Source organism: Pteropus vampyrus, unplaced genomic scaffold, assembly GCF_000151845.1.
Source record: "Pteropus vampyrus isolate Shadow unplaced genomic scaffold, Pvam_2.0 Scaffold231, whole genome shotgun sequence".
Classification (NCBI taxonomy): Eukaryota; Metazoa; Chordata; class Mammalia; order Chiroptera; family Pteropodidae; genus Pteropus; species Pteropus vampyrus.
In genome coordinates this window covers 941845-958973 of record NW_011889012.1, presented here as the reverse complement: position 1 = coordinate 958973, position 17129 = coordinate 941845, and the positions used below count along the sequence as shown (strand labels likewise).

The window sequence follows — 17129 nt, the reverse complement described above, 5'->3', positions numbered from 1 at the left end:
GGCCTGCTCGGGAGGTCAGCTCGACGTGGGACCTGTCTGGAGAGGGCCCAGGGCCACATCCCTTTGTGTCTGCTACTCAATGAATTTAGGGGGGCAGTGAGCCCCGGACCCCAAAGAACACTGCCACCCCCACTCGTGGACAGTCCACCAGACAACCTTTCACCTTTAAGCCCGCCGCACTGACAGGGGCGGCCTCCCTAACTGGTCCCGGAGGGCTGGCGGGAAGGTGCAGCGGAGCGGAGGCCCGCGGGCAGCCGGTGGCTGGCATCCATCGTCCCTGGGGGTGTGGCCGACCCAAGCGCCCCCTCCTCTTTGGGGGCACTGTAACCCAAACCTAGACAGATCTAGGGCCAACCTGGCTCCTCCGTCCCCCTCCTGTGAGCACGAGGCACTCCCCCGCTGGAGAGGCCTGTACCTTGAAGGGGGTGACATAGGTGCCCTCAGAGGTGACGTCTCCGTGCCGGTTCAGGAGATCCTGGCGAGGAATTCTGACCTGGTGGAACATGGCGAACCTGTGGGGTGCACAGGGCCTCGAGTTAAACTGGGCGCCGGCCCCGGCTCATCCCCAGGCTCGTCCCCTCCCCCTGGAGCCCAGGCAGATGAAAGGTCAGCCTGAAAGCTGGCAGAATCCCCAAGACGAAGAGAAAGAGCATGAAGACACCAGTGGACAGGGAATTCCAACAAATTTCTCTATCCAGAAAAGGAGGTTAAGAAAAGTGGGTGCGTTGTGGGGTTCCTTGCGGCACAAAACAGCCACATCCGTCATTTCGGAGGCTGAGCCCTCACGCCCCTGGGGCTTGGGTCTCAGGGCTCCCCAGAGAGCTCCTGAGACAAAGCCTGCACAGCAGTGGGGAGCTCAGCCCCTGCGGAAAGACGGCACTGGCTGTCACGTTTCAGTCCTGCACCAGCAGCCACCACACGGGCGACGAAGTCAGCAAGTGGGAGTTTTGAAACTGCTGCGTCGAACGGGAGAACACGCAGCCGCATGGGGCCCCGAAGGCCAGCGGGCGGCTGCTCGCAAATGGGGAGGGGAGCGGGCCGGACACGCTTCGCCGCGGGTCAGAAACCGGGCACGTTTGGGGCTGTCCAGGGACACGGTTACGCAAAGTAATGTATGTTACAGAAACCACTCGGAAAACCAAACCATCTTACAAATTGATAGGGCCGACAGGTGTTTATCTAATAGTAAGAACCTGTCTCGTGTCACAGACTGTCCTAGTACTAAACCCCAGAACACAGCTCTATAAAGAGCAGCTCAGCACCTCCCTCTGCACCTGCTCCTCCTCTGACCCCCGCTGTGGGCGCTGACCCCTGACCTGGTCACCTTCCTCACCTCCATCCCGACTGAAGCCCAGGCTGGCGACGGTGCTAGGGGGCCTCCCCCGCTGCCCTCCGTCCCTGTCTGCATTCAGATTGCCCCGTGTCCGACTCACTACAACAGTGTCTCCTGGCCCCTCCCAGACCTCACCCCCGCCAGCCTGTCCCACGCCCGAGCAAGGCCTTCCCACTGCCCACGGGAAGGGCCCCGCCCTGCATGAAGTCTGTCCTGCCACCTGGGACTCTAAAGCCCGCAACAAACGTGGACTGCTCACTGCTCCAACGGCCCCAGCTCCTCGCGGCCTGTGGAAGGGCGGTCTGCGTGTGGCCCTGCTCTCCTGACGCCACCTCCGCCAGGAGGCCCACCCGCCCATTCTCCACCAGCCTGCGGTGGGGACTGGTGACCCCAGAGCACCACCGGGGGGTGGCCCCGTTCTGCAGCGACACCCAGCGCCTATGCTCCTTGCTCAGCGGCCTGGTCCTCGCTGGCAGCTTCCGGGCCCTTAACTCTCCTATTGTAATGCGGTGACCAGTGCCGTGCAGTGAATCAACGGCGGCTGAGACTTCACGCTCTGGGCGCTGGCGTCGGTGCCACAAAACCCCAGTCCAGGACGGCCTTGGGGGAAGATGAGCGGCACCTTCCAGCAGAGGCCGGGCTGGCCGGGCACAGGGCGGGCCCAGATCTGCGGCAGGGGACTCTCCCTGGGCTGCCAGGCCGGGGTCCAGGCGGGCGGCCAACCTCTGCAGGTCGCCCTGCCGAGCGTGAAGGAGAATCGGCCGCACGCCAGCTCCTCAGCAGGGCCCGGCCCAGCATCGTGGCACTGTCCAGGGGTGGACGCCAGTCAGGGCCTGGGTGGGGTGGCTCTGACTGGCCGCGGGGCCCGGGAAGGCCCACCAGCGTGTGAGTCCAGACACCCCAGTTTCTAAGAACAGCCAGACTCGGTGCTGACACCCCCGCGTGCTCCAGCTGCTTACTTGAAAGCAGAGAGATGCTTCTGCACGCGCGAATCCGCCCTCAAAGTACCCTTTTTAGGGGTGGAAAATCGTTACTTGCTGCTCGGAGATGGGACAAGTCTGAACATATTTACGCCTGCGAAAGGATTCGCCTGAGTTCTCTGAAAGCGAAGTCTCACACACTCTCCTGCGGCACCTGAGGACGCTGTCGGACGGGCACTGCTTATCGGGGGTCGCTCTGTAAGGTGCACAAGTGCCCAGTCACCGTGTCGCACACCGGAGCCTAACACAGAACTGCACGTCGACCGTCACTGAAAAGTTAATTACTCTGGAGAAACGGTTTCACGTTCTCTTCTGAGCTCCAGTATAGCTCAGCAGCCGTTCTAGAAACGGTCAGCAGGTGGCCGGACTGCGGGGCCAGCCTGCCAGCCAGAATTCCCAGTGTCCCCAGAGGGCACAGGGGTGTATGTGTGTGTGTGTGTGTGACATGGTGGTGTGTGACACGTAGTGTGACATGTGGTGTGTGTGACATGGGGAGGGTGTGACACGAAAGGGTGTGACACGCGGTGTGTGTGACATGGGCCAGGTACAGGTGGCGGGCCCTGCTCCCAGGTGCTGTACGTGTCCTTCCGCCCCGGGCTTTCTCCCAGGGTCCAGGAACCTCCTTCCCCTTGAGGCCGCCCACCACCACCCCAGCCCGCCTGGGAACAAGTCCACCAAGTGCCTGGCGGGACCCCTCCTGGCCACGTGCCGGATGGATCTCCAAGGCCTGTGGGTCCCACCTCACTTCAGAGCAAACACGAGAGAACGTCCACAGCCCACTCCTAAGTTCAGAGGCCAAAATCTCACTTGAGAGGGTCTTTATTATTTTCCTTTAGAGTTATTTGGCTAAAATTAACCCACGCGATTTGTATTTGCCTCTGATTACTAGACAGTCATCCCACACACTCAGAAATTCTTGTGCAATGACTAAATCTAACCTATATTTTCCAGGTAAATGACCTCAGAAAAAAAATCACTTAATTATAAGACATTCGAAGTAGACAGAAGACAGCACGCAGGACCTCCGTGCCCTTAAGCCCACGTGCCCTCTGCTGGCCACGCACTCCCCTGGCCTGGGGTGGGGGGCAGGGAGCAGGTCCTGCCGGACACCCAGCACCAGCCTGTGAGCCCGGGGCCCCTGGACACGTCCGAGCATCTCCCTGGCAGCAGTGCCGCGCCGGAACGCCTCCACAAGGAGGTCACCAGCCTGCCCCACGGCGATGCTGGAGGCGATGGCAATGCTAGAGCCCATGCCACACTGGCGTGGCCCACCCGGGGCGCCGTCTCGGTAAGACCACTGCGGGCCTCTCAGCCCCAACCCCGGAGTCCACACCACGCAGCCCCTCCTCCCCAGAGTCGGTGTGGACACGTGCTGGATGCCCAGCTCCAGGAGGCTGCTGATGGGGACCTCGCCTGGGGGAGGCAGGCCCCGTCACAGCCCGGTGCTGTTGAAGCCCCAGGCTGCCGCAGGCCTGATGCCCGAGCTGGGAGCGGCCGCCTGCCTGGGGACAAATTCACCCGCTCGGCACTCGGGCTGTTCACACCTCCTGACGTCAGGGGCCCTTCGCGACCGGGCTCTCAAGTGTGGGGCTGAGGCCGGCATCCCTGACGCGGTTTACCTGACTCGCAGGAGGCAGGAGGGCACGGGACAGCGCCGAGGGGCCCTGCGAGATCGCAGGTGTGAACAGGAATCCGAGCCCTGACCAGCGGCCCCGAGGACCGACCCCACCAGGAGTGCGCCGTGACCTGGAGGCTCAGCTGTGCGCTTACCCATTGTCCAAGCCGTTCTGCCCGAGCTTCTTCCCCATGTCACCCACCATCACCCCTGGCACGGGAAGAAGGGTCTTCGGGTCCCGAATCTGCACAAACAGAAAGCAACAAACAGCAACTCAAAATGACTTTGTTCAAACCCCCGGGGACCGAGCCACGGGTTTCCTCCACGTCGCTGCAGGGAATAAATGTGTCCTCCAAAAACGTGGCCTCACTGGAGACGGGCTCTTTGTGAATGCGGCTAGAGAAGGGTCTCGACACGAGATCATCCTGGATTCCCTAGGCGGCCCCTAATGTAATGACAAGTGTCCTAGAAGAGACAGGCCTGGACGTGGAGCGAGGAGAGGCCACGTGGAGACGGAGGCAGAGACTGGCGGATGCAGCCGCAGCCCAGGGGCTGGCAGGGGCTGGCAGGACCCTGAGGCTGCACGAGGCGGGAGGGGCCCTCCAGCAGGAGTGCGGCCCTGTCTCCACCCGGACGTGGGCTTCTGGCCGCCAGACTAGGAGGGAATAACGCCTGGTGTTTTAAGGCCTTAGTCTGTAGTATTTTGTTTTACAGCAGCTACAGGAAAACCAGCCCAGGAGCTGGTTAGCACACGCGTCTGGAGGATGTCGGTGACCACGTGCGTGTGCTTCAGGCAGAGGACTTCCTGACTTTAATACAGCGACGAATTGGCTGTGCACGCACTGCTGTGGGAGAAACAGCTTAAGATTATCTTTGTAAATCTCTGCTCCCCCAACTGAGTTTCCAATAGACTTGCCAGAAAGAGTACAGAGACAGCTAGCGGATAGCTCCTGACTCTGTGCTCAGGATGTGGGATTTCATTCTAGAAAACCTTTAAAGGAGCGATTCGCATCCAGGCGTGATTCTGCCACCGTGCCCTCCACTCCAGGGAACATCTGTCAATGTCTGAGACATTCTGATTGTCATAACTGGGGGGGTCCTACAGGCAGAGGCCAAGGGTGTTGCTACACACCCACAGGACAGTCCACAGCAGGAGAAGTATCCAGCCCACCTGTCATAGCTGAGAAATTCTGCCTCAAAGAAATACTGAATTTGCACTGTTTGGAATTTAGCTGTTTGTATAATTTGCTAGTTTTTGTTATTTCACTGGAAGAATCATCAAACTGAATTGAACTTTATATGTATTTTTTTTAAAAAAAAATTTTTTAACACCTACAACATCTGGTCTTCCTAGGTGGTCTCCCATCCAAGTACTAACCAGGCTCGGCCCTGCTTAGCTTCCGAGATCAGACGAAGTCAGACACATTCAGGGTGGCGTGGCCGTAGACTGAACTTTATAATGATGGAGCCCAACTGTAAACCATCTTTCCTCTTTTCTGAAGTCTTTCAGTAAGGCTCAGCAAAGATTCAGATATTTGAAATAAAAAATATAGTTAGGGAAAAAAGTAGACATGGAGAGAAGAGATAGTTAAAATGTTGGTGCTTTTCAAGTGATCAAACAGAAAGATACTGCGCTAAGGCAAGTTTTCAGTTCATCTAGAAATAAATGATAACTTAGTCACTGCAAATATCACTTTAACCTCTCAGAAAGGACTCAGATTAAAGTCACAGGCAGAATTAATGTCGTAGCTATCTGAAAAATATTTAGTTGTGCCCATTTACATATAACGTTTCCCATGACATGAGGAGACTGCCGACCTGATGTGACACAACACATCAAAAAGGAAAAAATACCCCTCCGCTGGACCAGCTAATGCTCTGGGGCACGTCGCGATGCTCACTGAATAGCTTTGGGACCACGAGCCTCAATCTCTTCTCAGCAGACAGTCAACTCCACAAGGACAGGGAACTGCACTGTCCTGAGCCCCTGCCTGACACACGCTGGGGACACAGAAACCGTCTGCTGGGAGGCGGGATGACAAGACACTCTGAGAATTTAAACCACAACTTTTAAAGAGATTTAGACACTGTAGCTCTATAGTCTGAGAACCAGAAACATTGAAAGAAGCTGAATTCCAGTCCGATTTCTGTCAGAAGTTCCTTTCTGGTACCAAGCTGTCCTCACGGAAGTGATGAACGGTGATGAGAAATGTACCTGGTCTGCAGCAGTTCACATGTGCATTGAAAAATAATGACGGAGCCACAAAGACAAATGGTTCGATCGGACTTCATTGAAATAAAACCTTTGTGCGTCAAAGGACGCTATCAGAAAATGAACAGACAACTACGGAGTGGGAGGAAACATTCGCGAACCATCTACCTGGTAAGGGTTTAGTGTTCAGAATACCCGGAGAGCTCGACACTAAAAACGCACGTGAGCCAAATAGAAATGGTCTGAGACACTGAACATGCGAAGGGACAAGGCGGCCCTCCCGTGAGGAGAGCTCCCCCCCGCAGCCCGCGGCCCCGTCCAGGAAGCTGCGTGAGTCAGACATGCAAGAGGTCAGCCTGCTGCCCCAGGGACAACCCAGGAAGCTGAACGACAACTTCTGGGACAGTCGGCCAGGACTGGATCCATAACTGACAGCTTCTCGAACTTCCGTCCCCACTTCCCGCTCAGGACCAACTGAGAAAGCCTCACCTGCTCCCCTGACCAGGTGAGAAAGCCTCACCTGCTCCACCCGGACGCCCCCTTCCAGTAGCCGCCCAGCCTCCCGCGGCCCCCGGCCCCCGTCACGGCATCCGAGCCCCCTTTTCTCCACGAGGAAGCTCCCCCACCCCTCTGCCTGCCTTGGGGTCTCCGGCAAAAGCAAGTGATGGTGGCTGACCCCCCACTATAGCTGGTGCTGAGCAAACAGCCTTCGCCTTCTCCCGCGTGTGTGTGTTGGGGGGGGGTGGGGGGAGGTCTTTGTTTTTTCCCACAGGGCAAAGGATTCGAACAGACATTTCTCCAAAGACGACGTACGAACGGCCAACTGACACACGAGAAGTTGTTCAATATTCCTGGTCACTAAGAAAATACAAACCAAAACCACAAGATACCACCTCGTGCCCCTTGGGGTGTTTAAGAAGAGAAAGGCAGCGGCGTTGGTGAGGATTTGAGGAAACCGGAACCTTCCGATGAGATCGCAGGGGGGTGGAGACCGCGGCGAAGTCTGGAAGCGCCTCAGGACGCTGAGCGCAGAGTCACCGAACACCCCAAGGAACCGAGATGGGCACCGGACACACGCACGTGCACAGCGACCTCACTCGCAACCGCCAGACAGCGAAAATAACCCATATGTCCATCAGTCGACAAATGGGTACACAAATTGTGGCCCATCCAGAAAATGGATCGTTCAGCCTAAAAGGGGGAGGCGGGGGGAGGATGCTGGCACATGCTACGACTCGGCTGAACTGGCAAATCCACAGACAGGAAGTGGACAGTGGCTGCCAGGGGCTGGGGGAGGGGAGATGGAGGTGACCGCTCCAAGGGGAGGGGGTGTGCTTCTAGAGATGACACGTTCAAAACGAGAGGAGGTGACTGCACAGCACTGTGCACGCGCTAAATGCTTTAAGACGGTTAACTGCATGTTACGTGAATTTTACCGCAGTTAAAAGAAACAAACACGATGACTGCTCTCTCTTACGAGAGCCCCCACCAGAAAGTCTTAGAAAACGAAAGCCCCAGAGTGGGGTGAGCTGGGGGTGTCATTCAGGATCCAGTCAGTCGAGACAGAAAGGTCTGAAAAAGCTTCTGGAAGCTCCAGGTTTGAAGACGCCACAGTGGCCCTGGGCAGTCGGGGAATGAGTCTCTCTGGGGAGGTGGGAGGCCCTGCCTGGCCATCGGTCCCAAGTGCCACCCCTTTGGGCAGTAGACTTCCTGTTTGCGACCCAGGAACGGGCTTCATATCAGAACCCCAGGACGCCACCCCAGACCAGCTAGGTCGGAGTCTTGGGGGGGCCAGCAGTCAGGATTTGTGCCGAGCGTCTGAGGTCATCTAGTGTGGCTGCTGGAACAGATAGACCCTCCACCACACGACTGGGGCCCAGGGCTTCCCAACGCGGCACCCCTGACATTTGGGGCTGGGCGATTCTTTCTTGGGGGCGGTTGGGGCTGTCCTGTCACTGTAGGGGTCTGGCCGTACCTCGTCTCCACTCACTAGATGCCACAAGCACCCCACCCCCCGCCCTTGGCTGCAATGAAGAAGCCTCGACACCGCCGAACGTCCCCCGGGGTGAAACCTGCCTCCTCCCCGCCACGGTGCCTACCTGGACGACGAGGGCGTGCAGGCCGTGGCACTGGCCCCCCTACCTGGACGACGAAGGCGTGCAGGCCGTGGCACTGGCCCCCCGGCATGTGCAGCTGAGCGAACAGCACGGCGTGCGTAGCCGTCTTGCCCAGGTTGCCAACCCAAAACTTGGCAGCCTCGAAATCCGGGGAATTTATGATGAATTCCTGCACGGGGAGAAGGAAGCTACGATCGGAAGACATTCCTTCCGTTTTTGACGCGTTCCACGTTCTTTGTTCAAAACCCTTGAGGCGAGAGCAGGAACTGACCTAATGACCCACCTACTGGGAGCCCCTCCTGCCCCCCGCACCCCGCAGCCCTGCTGGAAGCAGAGCGTGTTCCTGGCTCCCGTGACTTAAAGCGGAACCTTCCGGTGGAGGACGATGACCGAAACGTCGCACAATAAAATACACACAAGGCCTCCTGGAAGCTGGCCACACCCCCCGCTGTGTCACCTCCCTGACCACCCCCGTCAGGTGGACTTCCGCCAGCCCCATTCTGCTGTGGCCCTGTTCCCCATCGACCCCGAATGAACGCAATTTCCGGGGGTGACAGGTTTGCCTCTCGAGGCCTACGTCTCCGGGACGCCCGCTTCCCAGCGCCTGTGTCACGTTTCGCTCGTGACAACACCATGCGTCACGTGCTCGGAGCCCAGAGGGCCACGGGGAGGGGGCGCCTACCTCGGTGCTGGGGTCATAGTGAGCGGTCGTCCGGATGGCCTTGGTGTTGCTCCCGTGACTGATCTCGGTCAGAGCAAAACATCCAAAAATCTAACAGGGAAGCACGAAACGACGTCAGGCGGGAAGGCTCTTCCTCCGTCCTGGAGGGACCCGCCGGCCCTGCCCCGTGGGCTGGCAGCCTGCAGGCACGGCTTAGAGCCCCAGCCTCCTCCTGTCTGGCCAACAATGACAGCACCGCGTCACCCCGCCGTGCTGAACACCATGCCGCTCGGCCTGCAAGGGCAGCAGGTCGGACAGGCTGGGCTGCCAGTGGCCTCACCAAGTCAGCATGGTGGCCAGACTGCTCCCAGGCAGAGGACAGGAACGAAGGCCTCAGCTAAATTCCTGCAGTGCCAGGAATTTGGCAGACACGGGTCTGTCAGGATCAGCACTCGCTTCTCAGCGAGAAGCCTAAGGACACCATGAAGTAGGTAAGCATCACCCCTTGGGGACCCGTCTGCAGGCTGCCCCTTCTACAAGCCCCTCAGGACAACAGGCAAGAGACAGTGGGCTCGCGAGTCACCATGGCCCTAAACTTACCTCCAGATTGAAAACCTTCTGAATGTATTTGAAGTGCCTTTCGGAACCGGAGCTGTAAATCGCGAATGCGAAAACCTGAAAATACAATGTCACCACATAAGCAGGTGGGGTGAATGAGTGTCGCTACACCGGGGTGCCACAGGTGACGTGCTGTTCAATATCCACCCCCCGCTGGGCACCACCGCACCATTTCGGAGACGGGAAGGGAAGGGTGCAGCCCTGAGAAGCTAATGACACGAGCGTCCAAGCCCAGGGACACGGCTGCCTTGAGCTTGCGGGAGTGGGGCAGCTGTGTCCCTGTCCCAAGCGGCTTATGTACGTTCGACAGAATCAGCTCGGACTTCAAATGCCCGAAAGACATCCTGAGGGTCTTCGAAGAGCAGGGGGACAGGAGAGGAGGGAGGGAGGGCGCATCGGGGCGAAGTGAGCCCATCTTTCCATCAGACGACAAAGGGACGGGCCACAGGTTCGGCTGAGGCCACCTCCTCCAAGTTCACCTCCACCCGCGTGTTAGAGACGAGAGGGAACTCCGGCCTCTGCTCCGGCCGCTTCTCCTTTTCTCCCGTCCCTGTGTCTCTGTCTCTCGCTGTTTCTCTCTCTCTCTCTGACTTCCATAAGCACTACATTGATCAAGGACTCGCGTGTGCCAATGTGCACATACGGGTGAACAAAACTGGCCTTCTCACTAAAAACCACAAGATCTGCTTTTGTTTCCTACACGATTTTTAGAAATCTCCTTAAACGAACATTTCCCCAAATGCATATGACTCCCCAGACAACTTCAAAAGCAAGCAAACACTAACCGCCACCAAACCGAGCTCTGGATTTGGCGTCCTTCACCCCGCCGGCCCTGGCCCAGAGCGGCCTGGAGGCGTCAGGGGGAGCGTGGACGCTGGCGTTTCTCCTCTGTCCCGTGCCACCCGCTTACCACTGTGTGCAGGAAGAGCTTGATAGCCAGGGACCAGTCATACATGCCCAGACAGTTTATCAGTGCCAGGGCCTTGAGGGGGCTCTCAAGCAGCTCGTCCACACGCAGGAAGTCATGCTCGAGGATCCGCTTGAGGCGCAGGAAGTTCAGTTCCCGGTACTTCTCCATGGGGAGGTTGCCTTCCCGGGGCGGGGCAAAGAGGGGGTCGTTCTCCAAAGCCGAGAAGATGGTTTTCTGGAAATGCAGGAGACAGGGAACGGCCGATTTGGGGGCCCAGCACGGAACCCCAGTACGCTCTTACTCAGACCAGTTTTCTCAAGGCCGCTGGCTACACCGAACGCACAGTCTAACCCAGAAACCCAGGAAGGAGGCGACAGTCCTGGGTTGAAAGCAGAGGGGCCTGGGGCTTCGGAAGCTTCGACAGTCTGTGCTCATTCCCGGATTCCCGGGCAATTCCCAGAGGCTTCGCCATCCTAGGATGCAGAGAGCAGACAGGCCTGCATTGGGCCCAGAACCAGCCACCCCTTAGAGAGGCCGTGACGAGGCCCAGGGAGGCCGTGGGGTGCCAAGGGCACGAAGCTCCATCTTTGCCCATGAACGGGGACGCCTAGCAGACCCCGCTGTGGGTCAGCCCGGCCGACACCGCACGGCCTGGCCTGGCCTCACCTTCAGACGCAGCACGTCCTCGCCATCCCAAAACAGTGCCAGCTCCTTCCAGCTGAAGGACGCGCGGGCGCGGAAGGCATGCAGGGGTCCCCGGGGGACATCTGGGAACAGTGCATCCGTGCCTCCTTCCAAAGGGGGAGCCATCGCTGATGTCGACCTGCACCGAACACACAACCCGAGTCGACGCATCTCAGTCTCTCTGCTCACACTGTCCGCCAACCACTGTGTAGGTGCCGCGCGTTCCAAGTAAGAATAACTCCAAAGGGTCAGCAAAAGAGAATGGCGTTTAGAGCTAGCGCCCATTTCCCCCAAGCAGAAGGCGACGGAGAACTGGTTTTCACCCCTGAGCAGAGATGAGGGGGCTGACGAGAGCAAAGGGCAGCCCTGGGCCAGTGAAGTGTCAAGTCGACAGGTCGTGGCCTCCAGGCAGGGAGGGCGCCCAAGCCCACACGTGCAGACCCACGTGCTCGCCTGCCAGTCTGCTGCGTGCCCCTGCCCTCCTGCTCCGGAAGGCCTCGGACCTTGGACACTCAACACTGAACTCGCCTCGCCCCCGACCCAGCCTGTCCTCCCGTAGGCCAGTTCCACCTGGAGCCACACACCTGGGTGTCATCCTGGAGGTCCCCTCCCCCCTCATGCCCCATGAGCGATTAGTTACCAAGTCCCCCCTCTGCACCTCTCCAGTGCCTGCTGCACCCTCTCATTTCTCTCTGCTCCTACCGAGTCTGTCTCTGAGCGCGGGTGGGTGTGCCTGTGACCCCGAGTGTTCACCGACCTCATCTCCAGATGACAAAACCGGGGCCTGTTGGAGTGAACTCAGTAGCCCAAGGTCATACGGCTGTTATCTGGCACATCTGACCCCAAATCTCATGATCCTAAGCAGCAAGTCCCCCACCGCCCCATGCCACCCGAGGTCGCCAACGTCACTGCAGGACGGTGTAGCTCGTGCCAGGAAGGATTCTGAAGCCAGACCTCCCCGCGACAGAGCCCAACATCGGGGTGAAGAAGCCTGCTCAGCTGGCAAGTCCGTTTGCCCTCTGTGCCTTGGGAGTGGTGCCGACGTGGGAGCCTCGTCTAGCGTCTAGTATGGCAGGCGCTCAATTAACACCGCTCCCGACCACGCTGTTCCACTACCAGGTGGACGAGATGCGTCGAAACTTAACTCTCAGGAACACCGATAGGCTCACGGGGAAACTCTCCCTCCACGTCCGGTCCTTGGGCTTGAAGTCGCAGAACCTATGCGCGACCCTAAGTGAGGACCTACTGTGCCCGGTGTCTACACCGCCGCCACTGACAGGAGGCGCTGGGACCGCCATGGAACTGCGGCTCCCCTGTCATTGCCGCGGCGACAGTCGCCCTCCGCCAACTTTCCTCTCTGAGCAGAAGTGACTGAAATGCGGCTCTGAGCTTTCTCGCTGGGTGGCAGCTGTCCCGTGCGTGACCTCCGGCGACAGCGTCCTCAACCCCAGTGCCCCGCAGCTCCACCTCCCGGCCGCCGGCCCTGGCCTGCCGTGCGCGCGGCAGTTCCGCGGCCGCAGAGCGCGCACAGGCCCCCGGGGTGCCCGCGGGGTGCCCGCGGGGTGCCGCCGGGCCCTTGGCGTGTCGTCCCCTCGCCCCCGCCCGGGCATTCCGCCCCCGGCCCCGGACAGCGGGCTTCACCTCGCCGGCCGCTCGCGTCCGCGGGAGCCTCGGCCCGCTGCGCGCACACCGCAGGTGCTCGGCCAGCGTCTGCGGGACGCGGCGGACGTCCGGGGGCGAGCGGGGCGCGCGCGGCCCAGGAGAGCCCGGCCGTCCCCGCCCCTGACGTCATCGCGCCGGGGCGACTCCCTCCGCCCCCGGATGCTCCCTGGCGCTCCTCCCGGGGACCCCCCTGCAGAAGCCCCCCCCGATGTTGGTTTAACACGCCGCTTCCGGGGCCCGCTCCAGAGCTGCGGAATCGCGGCCTCGCGCCGGGCGTCCTCGAGTCACTGAGCGCGCCCATGGGGTCGGTGGCGCTCGGGGACCGAGCCCCGGCAGTCCGTAGCAGCCCCCCTACGCCCCACTGCCTCACGCCTGCGCCGGGGGTCACTCCGCACTGAAGCTCCCGCGCCCAAAGCCCCGTCGGAGGCTCTGTTTGGGGGACCCGAACTAAGACGCGCACATCGCGTGACTCCACCGAGATAGAATCGGCTGGACTTGGCAATTTCCCACGTTAAAGAAAGAGGAGTCCAAAGTTTTCCACTTGAAGGGACCTGGAGGACAGGCAGTGACGTCATGGGGAAGCAAAAGATACGTTCCATTTCAGAGCTGCCTTAAGTTCGACATGCTGGTAGGACGTCTGGCTGCAGACGCTCCCACACTGAAGTCCCTTCTCCTTCATTCCCAGACACTTTCCTTCACGGTCGCAACTCATTCCAAACAGACATAATTTGGGGCATCAGCGGGGCCTTCCTGTTGCAAAAGGAGAAAGAGACGGATGGACGGACTAGGTAGGGTCCGCGTGTGCCACACTGTCCTACCCCTAGGCGGTGCTTCCAGCCAGGGGGCTGTGGCGTTACTGCAAGGGCTCCCCGAGTCCACAGGCACCCGGCAATGCAGAGCGAATAATAGCAGGCTGATAAAAATACATGCTGCTGGTTTTCAGATGTCTGGAGATACTTTTGAGAGTAATAAAATAATCCATTCTTTACAGAATTCACACCTTTAGGTCACAGTTTCTTCCAAAATTATAACCACTAGACAGTATGTCTGGTTCGCATGTTTTATTGACATTAGAAAAACATTCTTTCTGCTTGGCAATCAGTCGAGTCCACTGCAAAGGCATTTCCCAGCAGACCTCGGCAGGCCGCCCGGCGAGGATGAAGAAACAGCCTGTGACATGGTGCAGGTGAGAGGCGGGAAGGCCTCAGGCAAGCCTGGCGCACTGGGCGCTGGACTCGGAAGTGTTGGTTCTTTACCAGACGGGGCTTCATCACACAGGATGTGGAGACCGCACACGAAGCGGACGGGCTCGCCTCGCAATGGCACTGGGCTCTCCTCTTCCTCTTCCTCTCTCCTCCCTGCTTTGCTCGCGTGTGTCCCCTCCGCCCTCCCGGCTTCGCAGGGCCAGCGGCTCCGAACAAGCTTTAGCCTCATTACTTCGCTCCCCGTCCTCGGTTTCCTGAACTGCTGATTGGATTTAAGGCTGTCGTTCCCCGCTCTGGCCCTGGCTTTGCTTCGGGCACCACTTTCTGGTCTTTGCTTGCCAATCCTTCAACACCCAACACTCGGTCCCCTCCCTGGCCTCAGGATGCCACTTGACCTGTATGAGACAGGGAGTGTGCTAGGTAGAATCGGGTGGGCATTGGAAGTTATTGCACGTGGGGAGCGAGGGAGCGAGGAAGGGGTCAAGCACTCCTCCAGGCTGTTTTGCTGGGACCTGGGTGGATGGAGGTGCCACCGAGTCAGGCAGAGGGGAGCAACTTTGGAAAAAGAAAGGAAGTTTGTCTTTGCACACGTTTTGTGAGCCAGCTCCTAGGAGCTGCAGTGGAGCCGGTGTCGACGGCAGGGGAGGATGAGAACTCTTGCAGTGACTCAGCTGACAATGACCTGGCCGTCCTCTAGTGGACCTCTGCCATCAGTCCCTAGCTACCCACTCTTGTCCATTTTCACATCTGTCCGATTCCACCCATTTCCAAATGTGGCACGCCCGTTTCCTGCTCATTTTTAGTCATTCACTCCATTGGCCATCACTGGTAACTGCGCTTTTTTGAACACACCACTAACACTAAGGTTTCCACCCAAACCCTGGCCGTTTGTCTCTCCTTACCCCCTTTCTCTCGCAGAAAGGCTGGAAAGGAGTCACCAGGTCCCTGGGCTGGGCCATGATGATTAGGTGCCAGGTATGGTGCTGTCACAGTTCTGCCATGGTCACCAGCACCCAGTGCCAACCTCCTTCCCCCTACTAAAATGACAATAGGCAGCTGAGATTAGTGTCGGGGAAGTGTTGTGCTGTGTACTAGTTTTGTACGAGGTGCACATACGAAGAGCTGAAGCTTGGACCTTCGTGGCAAATGTTACTGGCATGAGTCAAAGAATTTTTTAAAACTACAAACCCAGCGCATTCGGTCCAAAGGGCTTGAATACTGAAGGAGTCCTGGCATTAGGGGCGTTTCTGGCTGAGGACCTGGAAGGCGATGGGAAGGGCAGGGCTGCTGCCAGGGTGGGCTGGAGCCCATGTCCCATCAGCACGACGGGCTGGCACTGAGCACACTCAGAGCACATGTGGCCTGCCTGCCAAAGCTTCCACCGCTGCGTTCCCACCTCCACCCAGGTCCCAGCGCTTGGATGACAAGGACCCAGCCTATAGTGAGTCTCTATAGAGCTGCGCTGTCCCATACAGTAACCTCTAGCCTCATGTGGCTATTTTAAGTGTATATTAGTTGAAATGAAATAAATTTAGCATTCAGTTCCCTAGGTGCATTAGCTACATTTTAAGTGCTCAGTAGCCACATGTGGCTACTGTATTAGTGAAGAATAGACAGAAACTTCATTTAAATTGGAGTGGGGAGGGTCTATAGGGGGAGCTCTCACACTCCCCGGTTCGTAGTCAATTACCTGGAACAGGAAAAAGACCACTTTCCGCGCCCACCAGGAAGATGTTCTACTTTAGCAGGAAGGAGGGTCTTCTTCCCACTCAGCCAATGAAAGACTATTACGACTCAGCCAATGGAAAGATAGGACACTTGCAACTCCATTTCCTTGGTTAACAACAGCCTTCTGAACCCTGCCTTTCCTCTGTGAAAGAACATCCCACCGCTCTGGGAGACCTGATCTTGTGGTTTGCCCGCTAGGCCACATATCTTGAATTACCATGCTTCGTTGTTCCTGAATAAACCCGTTTTGCTGGAGAAACATCTGGCTGACTTTGTTCAAGGTCAACACGTATTGCACTATCCAGACAGAACATTTCCATCCCCACAGAAATTTCTACAGAATAGCAATATTAAGACCACTCCCAACCTCGGGCCACAGGTTGCAACCTTGCCCTAAGCCTGAATCTTGCCAGCTTTCTTTCACCCAGCAGTCTGTTTGGGTCCCTGAATCCCCTCAGAGAGACGGTCCCGGACAACCCTGCCATCTACACAGTTTTCCTGCCACACTCTCTTCAGAGACCTTTCCATTCCAATTAATCATGGGGTGTCTCTTATGCGCCAAAAACTAAGGTAGGGCTTTGGTGATAAGCCGCAAGGGGTACCGGAGCTAAGGATGCTTGTGTGCTAGAGGAAACAACACACAAAGTTTAGATAACTCTAAATAAACAAACCCAGTAATAAGATACGAAGTATCTGGGGGCCATTTGGCTGGAGGCCAAGGAAGCCCAGTCTGAGGACATTTAATCTGATTTAATTGAAAGACAGGGAATGAGCATTCCAGGCAGAGGGAATGCCCAGCGTGGGAATGAGGGAATGAGCTTGGCCAGTTCCAAGAATAGCTGCTGTGTTGGGAGCTTAGTGGGTGAGAGGAAAAGGAAATGAGGGGAAAACAGGAGGTGGAACCAGGCTGTGTGGGACCCTGGAGGCGGCCAAGAGGCAGCCCAACTATTCTTAGTTCAATAGATATGTTTCCAGCGAGGAACTGACATGATCTCGTAATACCAGCCCTATCGGCCCATATGGAACTGAAAAATTCACCTCCTCCAAAACGCTGGCTTCTGGATTTATGACTTCTCACTCCAGAGTCCTAGGCATCCAGGTTTCTGCTCAGTGATGGACCAATCTCTGCTATGCTCACTATGACATGCAGCAGAGCAGCAGGACTAAGTCTAGGACACCGGGAGGCTCCAGGGCCACAAAAGGGCCCAGCAGCATAGAACCTGAGAAGAGTTTTCACTTGTCTGTGATTCCGACAGAGACTCTAGGGAATAACGTACGAAAAGAACGAGGCACCTCGACGTTTCTGGAACATCACTGTGCTGGTGATGTTGGCCCAGACTGGCAGTGCTTATCCTTCCCCGTTCCTCCTGGGGACACGCAGGGGACATCTGGCTTTACCTGTCC

At 57.8% G+C, this 17129-nt stretch overlaps 1 protein-coding gene and 1 pseudogene across 1 annotated transcript in view; both read right to left on the bottom strand.

The window, feature by feature from the left end:
• Nucleotides 1-11288, bottom strand: part of ACOX3 (acyl-CoA oxidase 3, pristanoyl) — a 31631-nt gene extending 20343 nt beyond the window's left edge. The window contains exons 1-8 of the mRNA XM_023519674.1: nucleotides 11113-11288; nucleotides 10447-10680; nucleotides 9519-9593; nucleotides 8940-9029; nucleotides 8283-8426; nucleotides 4084-4172; nucleotides 416-512; nucleotides 9-32 (exon numbers count right to left, since the gene is read on the bottom strand). Of these exons, the coding sequence (XP_023375442.1) occupies nucleotides 9-32; nucleotides 416-512; nucleotides 4084-4172; nucleotides 8283-8426; nucleotides 8940-9029; nucleotides 9519-9593; nucleotides 10447-10680; nucleotides 11113-11256 (897 nt within the window). The 5' untranslated portion in view covers nucleotides 11257-11288. The remainder of the gene's footprint in view (nucleotides 1-8; nucleotides 33-415; nucleotides 513-4083; nucleotides 4173-8282; nucleotides 8427-8939; nucleotides 9030-9518; nucleotides 9594-10446; nucleotides 10681-11112) is intronic.
• LOC111728832 lies at nucleotides 5258-5376 on the bottom strand (annotated as a pseudogene).
• Nucleotides 11289-17129: the final 5841 nt, after the last annotated feature.